General features: G+C 34.8%; 2 protein-coding genes across 2 annotated transcripts in view; both read left to right on the top strand.

The window, feature by feature from the left end:
• The window catches only part of LOAG_16908 (RCC1 and BTB domain-containing protein 2), a gene marked incomplete at its 3' end in the record, with an annotated part of 5794 nt that extends 4614 nt beyond the window's left edge, over positions 1-1180 (top strand). Inside the window, exons 13-14 of the mRNA XM_020449560.1 lie at positions 612-839; positions 1012-1180. Coding sequence (XP_020306897.1) covers positions 612-839; positions 1012-1180 — 397 coding nt within the window. The remainder of the gene's footprint in view (positions 1-611; positions 840-1011) is intronic.
• Positions 1181-1263: 83 nt separating this feature from the next.
• LOAG_16907 (hypothetical protein) lies at positions 1264-3477 on the top strand (the record flags this gene model as incomplete). Its single annotated transcript, XM_003146092.2, has 5 exons — positions 1264-1389; positions 1473-1659; positions 1762-1986; positions 2111-2622; positions 3292-3477. The coding sequence occupies 5 exons, from the start codon at positions 1264-1266 to the stop codon at positions 3475-3477; spliced, it is 1236 nt and encodes a 411-aa protein (XP_003146140.2).
• Positions 3478-8334: the final 4857 nt, after the last annotated feature.

Below are 8334 nucleotides of genomic sequence, written 5' to 3'. Positions count from 1 at the left end.
CATGCTGAATCTCTTCTTCTCAAAAACTGGTATATTATGTTTGTTTAGGTCCAATTCCGACACTGTATGTCCAAGTCCTAAAGAAAAATTGAGTTCCACTGATTGAAACTATGGGGAAAACTCGTTTGTAGTTGTGGCTCGTAATCCCTTAAGCATCACTTTAGAATTACAGCACTCAAAACAACGCGCATGAAATGGTCTTCAACGCGCTAGGACCACACTGTTTAACGACAATCCTTTAAACTGCAGGGGGGAATTCTCTCCAGGACCATTAAAGTCGAAAGAATGTGAGAAACCGCATGGACAACGTGTACCTCGTTTATGCATGCTGGATACACGTGTTCGAATTTGTAGCGTTTCTTGCGGCACCGAACATTTACTCTGTTTAACTATACATGGAAAAGTCTATGCGTTTGGACGAAATAGGTTCGGAGCTGTTGATAATTGAAATTTCGAGATTGTTTAGAAGATAGGATTTTTCTTTTCATTTACGGAATTTGTTTTGTTAAAGGAACTGACTTACTTTTTGTTATATGTTATATATTTTTGTTGTATATCATCCTTAAGCTCATAAACTTTTGTTGGGTATAATGAATCCTCTTAATTTATAGATTTGGTCAGTGTGGTGTCGGTCATACAAATGAGGTTACATTGGCAACGGAAATTGTCAATAATTATGGAAGCGCCCGTACAGTATGTGCTGGACATTATCATTCAGCACTGATTAGTGAAGAAGGATATGCTTTCACGTGGGGTTGGTCGTTTCATGGACAGCTGGGAATTAATACTCGCTCTTCATTTACAGACGAACTGGCTCCGAGTCTGGTGAAGTCTTTGAAGTAGGCTTTTGTTTTAAGAATCTTATCGTTCTTCAATTTGATGAATCATTTTTCTATTAATCTTTTTTTTTAAGATGCTGCAAAATTGTCTGTTCCAGTTTCACTCATATCCAGAACGATTGTTTTTCTTTTTTTTTTGTTCTCAATTTAGAGTTGAAGGGAATTTTTTTAGTGGGCGAGTTATTTCACTTGCTTGTGGATATGCACATACATTATTTTTGATGGAATCAGGCGTTGTTTATTCTTGCGGCAACGGTTCATATGGACAGCTGGGTACTGGTGCTGAAATAAAAAACGTTTTGAGCCTGGAGCAGTTCCTGTGCCGGACAAAGTTATCATGATTGCTTCGAAGTACTTTCACTGTTTAGCTGTATCCGAGGAGCAGAAAATTTATTGTTGGGGTATTAATCCACAAGCACTAAAGATGAAAATGTTTGTCAAACGAAGACTCCGCACAGAAACAGATAAGAGTACTCCAGCTAGTGGAAAGAGAAATGATAAATTGGCAATCAGTAACGCTCACTTAACAGTCACTGAATTGGAACATATGGTTTGTCTTCCGCTGATAGTGTTTGTTTTTCTATAAATTATTGGCTTAAAATGCAACTGAGAAGTTACTTTGCATAATTACAGGTGCAGGGGAGAATAATACACATTGATGCAGGTTATAGTCATTCAGCCCTTATAAACGAATATAAAAATCTATATACGTGGGGTAAAAGTCTGGATATGCAACTGGGTCATGGTAACAAGAAAGAGCAAGAAGAACCTCATCAGATCTTTGAACCGGCAAATGTAGCTTGGGATTTCGTTTCCTGTGGTAACAATTCATATCCTATACTTTACTAAAATATTTCTGAAATTTATTCGTGTTTCTTCCTTGTTGTGCATAAATTTAATTGTTTTTTTCTTTTTATTGTAGGATACGATTTCACAACTGCAGTAACATCTAAAGGAACCGTTTACGTTTGGGGGAGAAATTGTAAGGGCCATTTGGGTATTGAGTCAAACATTTCTTCATCAGTTAATCGTAAAATTGTATTCAAAACTGCGAAAGGTCCTTCGAAAACAATTGAAATGGCTGGTGTTAGACCTTGCATACCACGACCAACAAAGTTTCCATATCTGGTTGCGTTTGCGCTTACAGGTTTTTTAAACTGTATTACTTTCATCGTTTCAATAACTCATTTCTCGATGTGGGGGTTTTTATTAAAGAAAACATTTTTTTGAATGCGTATGTTAAATTTTAAGATAATTTATTCGAATTTTAGAAGTGTGTTTCGACGAACTGGGAAAACGCAATTTCATTGATTTTGCCAAAAAAATGGACTCAAATGCAATCTCAAATATTTCTTCTCATCTGCTTGGAAATCCAGTGCATTGCCTTCCTGCTGTATATATCCATTTATTGGCTGGTGATCTCATCCATGCAATTGAATTACTTGTGCATATACCGTCAGAAGAAATGGGAGCAATAACGGATAATAATAATGAACAGGAAGGAAGTGAATTATTTGCATTCATTGATGTTGTCCTGGATTTAATGTGCAAACACCCTAATTTCAAGGTTCAGTCCAAAGCTTTCTCGGATTTGCTGAGTACTTTCGCTGTTGGTGATCGTATTGTTAAAAGCAAAAAATTGAGTGCCTTGGCTCCATTGCTTTTGATTTCGAAACCGGAAGCACTTTCTTCACTGAAGTCATCCGAATTCTTGGAAATTTTAGAAAAGTGGCAGCCCGGTTCGTCTCTTCATGGTCTACAAGTATCTCAAAATTCTGTCCAGGTTTGTCAACAAATTTTTCTTATAAGAACTTGATTAAGGTATTCCACTGTCTTTCAATAAGTTTTGAGATAATTTAACAATGTCATAGCAATGTAAAGTTGAATTGTTGAACTGATTCTTATGTTGTGTAGCAGTTAAACAACAGAATTTCTTGGCACTTGCCATATTTGATGTTCAGAGTGAAAGGTATCAGTTAGGATGATTTACTAATTTTTGGGTTGAACAAATTAGTCTTTAAAAGGTGAAAACATTGAACAACAAAATTACAACTCTCATTGGATAAATATCTTAATAAGAAACAATATTCTAATAAAGAAAATATCTGAACTTACTGGTGAACGCAATGTTTTTGGTCTTTCATTTTAATTTTAGCTGACTGGAATTAATTATGTTTGAAGAAGTTCACTCGAATTTCTGGCAATATTAGCCTTTGCGTGAAGAACAGCTTTTTTTTTTACTAACGTAATATAAATTTTTGACCAATTCCTGTCGTTACTCAATTCCAAAGCATTCCTCAACTCTTTTAAGGGGCAAAAGAGCTAAGAAGTTCTTTTACTCTTTGTAATCTAATTTGAAGTTTAATTTTTAGTATTATAATTTGCAGGTTGCACAATATGATGCATTCATTACAAAGAAAATGTTTTTGCATAATCTTTTAGAATTGCTCAGGAAGAGTACGCTATTGGACTTGCTGTGGTGCTGTGGAAAAATGCCCTGTGTTGGTCCGGAACAGCACAGTTAATGATAAAAGACGAGTTTGCCCGAGCTGTTGTGAAAAGTGGTCGTGCTCAGTGCGAGCAAAGTTCGTCAAATACGAAAGCGGTGCCAACAATGGATGAGGGGGTTTCAAACTGATGCGTTTCATGCAGCGATGTAGGTAAATTTTGTTGATAGAAAATATAGCGACAAAAAGTGTCACAGGTGCCCTTACAGCGCAAATGCAGCGTTAATTATATGTCGAGGAATCTGCTGGACGGGACTTGAACTATTTTTCAAGTCATTTGAGTTTCATTCATCCTTTTTTTTGTTTCAGCTCGAATGATTTTTAACTAATTTGAATAGCCATCGTGATGCAGTTTCAGGACATAAGCATGTCTATGTATATATGTGTGGGAATTTATTTGAACTTTTCTCTATTTGCTGTAGGTCGTCTGTATTTCATGATTTATCTATGGAATAAGCAGTTAAGTTCTCAAATCTAACGTGAAATGTTGGTAGATTTTACTCTGACGAAATTCATTGATCACTGCATTAAATGGTTCTTACACTTGTTTGAAACATAAAAAAATAGGAAAAACTATCGGCATTTCTATGATGAGTTTCATTTATTATATCTGATCGTGCAGCTATTATTGATGCGAAAGAAAGTTTCAAAGGAGGTGTAAAGTAAATAAAGTAAATTATATTTTTACGTGCAATAATAACTCAGCTTACTCTTTTGATATGCATTTGGAACTTGATTTTGTATCCGAAATGTTGAGATAATTGAAATAAAAGCAAGCTTACGTGGATCCAAAAGGATTCACGTAAGCTTGCCTTTATCTCAGTTTAATATTTCTTTGCAAAAGAAACCCTTTCACAACAAAATTTTTGATGCTTGAGGTGAGAGTGCGATGGTCGCTAGTATAATAGCAAGTATCAAATTTTCAAAAGAAAGGTCCGGCACAAAGTTTAGTAACGAAAAAATGATACGAATTTTACGAAGAAAACGACTCATCGAAAAAAATTACGAATTGAAATGTGTAGTAATACGCCAGAATCTGCAAATGATAAGTGGCTCGAATATATTGAAATTGAAAGAGTGCAGCTCTTTCAAAAGATGAAAGGAAGAAGAGGACAAATACGCAGAAACCACGAAAAAAGATAAGGGAATCTTTGAGCTAATGCATGAAGGGAAAGAAGCGGCTATCACCTTAACCATGTACAAGAACGAAACCGACCAAGAACTAATGCGATTGTCACGAGAACTCAAGCTTGTTTTAAAAATGGAACCCGTCAAAACCAACTTCTTATTCCACATTCATTCCACAGTCAACTTACTACAATTATCATTAAATACCTTTAGTGGGGGTCCTCGATAATGTAGAGAATTTTGGAGCAGTTTTGATGCCACAGTATATTCTTAGGTCATTCCTTAAATCTAAGAATCGAATTATTTGGTTTCTTGTTTAAAAGAAATGCATTATAAGCGGTAAGAGGACAAGACATAATTCCAGAAAACTATGAGGTCGTAAGAAGAGTGCTGATAGAAAAATACGGTGAATTATCGACTATAACCAAGTCGTTGTATAGTGGATTACAATCTATGAGGGGAACGACAAGGAATGGATTGAATCCGCTGAAAGGATGTAAAGAATTTTCCGACAATTAGAGACTCTAGGAGAAAACCTAAAACATTCTAGCACTGAAACTGCAATCGAAAGCAGATTGCCAAAATGGATACTAGGTAAAGTATACCATCAAAAAAATGTCGATGTCCCGCGGTTAGTCTCTAAGCTCAGAAATTTCCTTGAAAACTTGTTCAGTATAAATGAACAAGTTAGAAACCAACTCTCAATTACTCAAGTTAACAGGGAACCAATCATACCTAAACCTAGGCAAGGTCTCAGAAACAACGTCAGAAAAACTTCAACAATTTATAACAGGGAGAAAACTCCTCATTTTACAACAAAGAAAACGGCAGAAAAAAGAAGACCTTGTGCATTTTGTAGCCAAGATAATTGGGGTAGTGAACGTTGCATCTATCGTACAACGAACATTCGAGCGAAACATCTCAAAAAAAAANAAAAAAAAAAAAAAAAAAAAAAAACNGATGTACCCTTTGTTTCAAAGAAAGACATTAAGGCGAGGATACAAAGAAAGGTAAAGTGTTTTTCTTGTAAAACTTCTCACAACAGTGCACTATGTAACAAGAGAAACCGAACACTTTATAGCAAAACAATATGCTTAAATAGGAATCAAACGATCGATGAAATTGAAAATGCTAGCAGAAAGGAAAATTGGTCATCTACGCAGAACTCAATTCCACAACTCAAACTAACTCGGTAATGAAATAACAAGGTAAAAAACATTTCTTTTATGTAAAGAGATATTAGTTTTCAGTCCATTAATACCATAACGTCAGGAAGAAACGTTAGCATTGTTTGATATAGGATCGTTGTTTGATATAGGATCGCAGTTATCCTTCATATCAAAGGACTTAACGCATCCATTAAATTCAACAGAAATGAAAGAGCAAGAATTAAAACTAGCCCCATTTGGTATTAAGAAACCTAGGTCGTGTCTCGCCACTCAAACGCAATTAGGTTGCAAACTAAAACAAAGGAAACTATAACACTGGATGCTAATGTAATCGACTACTTAATCAATGAATTGCAAGTAGCCAAAATACCGATAGAGGGTCAACTAATGGGTCTAAGGAATTATTGGAAACGGCTCGACATATTAATTGAGGTAGTTCAAATTTGTTGAATTGAAAGGAATCAGAAAACTAAATTCTGAATATTCACTAGGACTTAGCTCATCCATTAAATCCAACAGAAATAGACTACTCCATAGGAAAATTGGGCCCATGATTATTGAAAGTGCTGATATAAACAAACTTTGTAACATGGATATTGTACGTACTTCGAACATATTATTTATGGCCAATGTAAACTACGAATCGGGGATAGAAAAGCTCTGGAGATTGGAAATTATGGGAATTCATGAACAACCCAATGTTAACGATAACGAAGCATTGAAACAATTCAAGGGAATTATTATCAAACATGATGAAAGATATCATGTACGTTGGTCATGGAAAGAATCTAAGAACAAATTAAGTAATAACTATGGATTACGTATTGGTCGTCTAAGGAATCTGATCAAACGATTTCAACATGAATCAATTCTCCACCTATATATATAGCGAAACAATCAAGGACCAGTTATGGTCAGATGTAATCGAAGAAGTACATCGTATCTACCACATCATGGTGTATTAATTCCCAACAAGACTACAACCAAGTTAAGAATTGTTTATGATGCTTCAGCACATCTCAAAGGATCGAAAAACTTGAACGAAGTATTGTACCGAGATCCAGTCATGCTGCCAGATTTGGTAGGAATACTACTACGTTTCCGAATGATGAAAATAGTAATTACAATCGATATTGGAAGGACATTTTTGTAAATAGAATTACATCCCGAAGAAAGAAAATGTACTAGATTCCTTGGCTAAACGATATAAATGAAGACGTAAGAGAACGTAAAATGTTACTGCTTTAGAAGAATCTCTTTCGGAGTAATAACATCATCCTTTTTATTATCTGCTACACTTAATTATCATTTGGAAAAATACGGCAGTAAGACAGTCTTGAAAATAAAAAATATTCATGTGGATAACGTTGTCTTATTTAGCGATGAAATAGAAGAAGCCTTGCTAAAGTACAAGCAAATGAAAATCATCTTCGAAGAAATTTGATGGACATAAAGGAATTCCTTTCAAATTAAAAATGATGAAAATCAAAAATGATGAAAATTTTAACAAAAGAATGCACGAATACGACAAAGCCAAAACGAACTCGAATTCTCATAACATTAAAGCCATGGACTAAAAGGAAATAACTAAAAGAACTATTATACAATTGGTTGCTTGACAATACAACCTATTATCCCTTTTAGTCCCTTCGACGATACGATTCAGATTATTTCTTCAACATTGACTTCAAATTATTTCTCAGGTCTTGATGCTATTCAGTCTCAGGTCTTGATGCTATTCAACATTGCGTCACACAAGTAAGAAAATGTACAACCAACTCCAGCATTGTTCTCTGGAACGAAACGGAAGCTGTAAGTGCTTTTGTCGAGAAATCGGAAACTACAAGGCGAAGATATACGACAATTACGCCCTTCAAATCTCATTTTCAAAGGAAATGAGGCTGTCACTACGACAAATTGTAAATTTATCGGTCCACACTTAATGAACAACGATATCATTATCGACAAGGTAATTACCAAAATTCTTACTCAAACCACAAAGCAGATAAATTCAACCTTTGAAAGAAATTTAATTATGTTAGAAACAACCAGTTGAGGAAATCGACTCGGGAAACACAAAGTTTCAATATACCTTCGATAATCTTCGAGAATTTAAGCAATGGTTAAACAAAGTATCTAAACAACTGTAATGACCTATTAGCGCTTATTGAATGGTTATCACACAGCAAACCCACTTTGGCAGCCAAATTGATTCTACAAAGAGACGATGCAATTGCAAAAAGAATCAATGAAAATTTATTAATAGCACGATGTTAGCCGAAGAGTTTCCATTTAAAGCCGATTAAATTCAATAATGGAGTGATCAATAAATTCGAGATCGAGCGAATAGAAGCATAATTAGAGACCTTATCTCGACGACAAATCAGTAGTGATTATCAAACAACTTAAGCAAAACTGGATATTTTGGACGAGATCAACCAAGAAAGCAACAGACTAACAGAACAGATAAAATATGGACTCGACAAGGCCAATGAATTAATACAACACGAATTCACAAATCACTGGCTAATAATAAATCTCTGCATTTACGTTCTGGTAATATTACTGATTTTAATCATTATTAAGATGGAAATTAGTTTACTCTGTTCTATAATGCATCTGTCGGAAAATCCGAAAGAATTTATACATTAAATGCTTAGAATATTTCTAATGATTCATCACTGCATTTAT

This window comes from Loa loa, assembly GCF_000183805.2.
Source record: "Loa loa unplaced genomic scaffold supercont3.27, whole genome shotgun sequence".
Lineage (NCBI taxonomy): Eukaryota > Metazoa > Nematoda > Chromadorea > Rhabditida > Onchocercidae > Loa > Loa loa.
The sequence above is the reverse complement of the archived record's forward strand: the minus strand, read 5'-3'. Positions and strand labels throughout refer to the sequence as shown.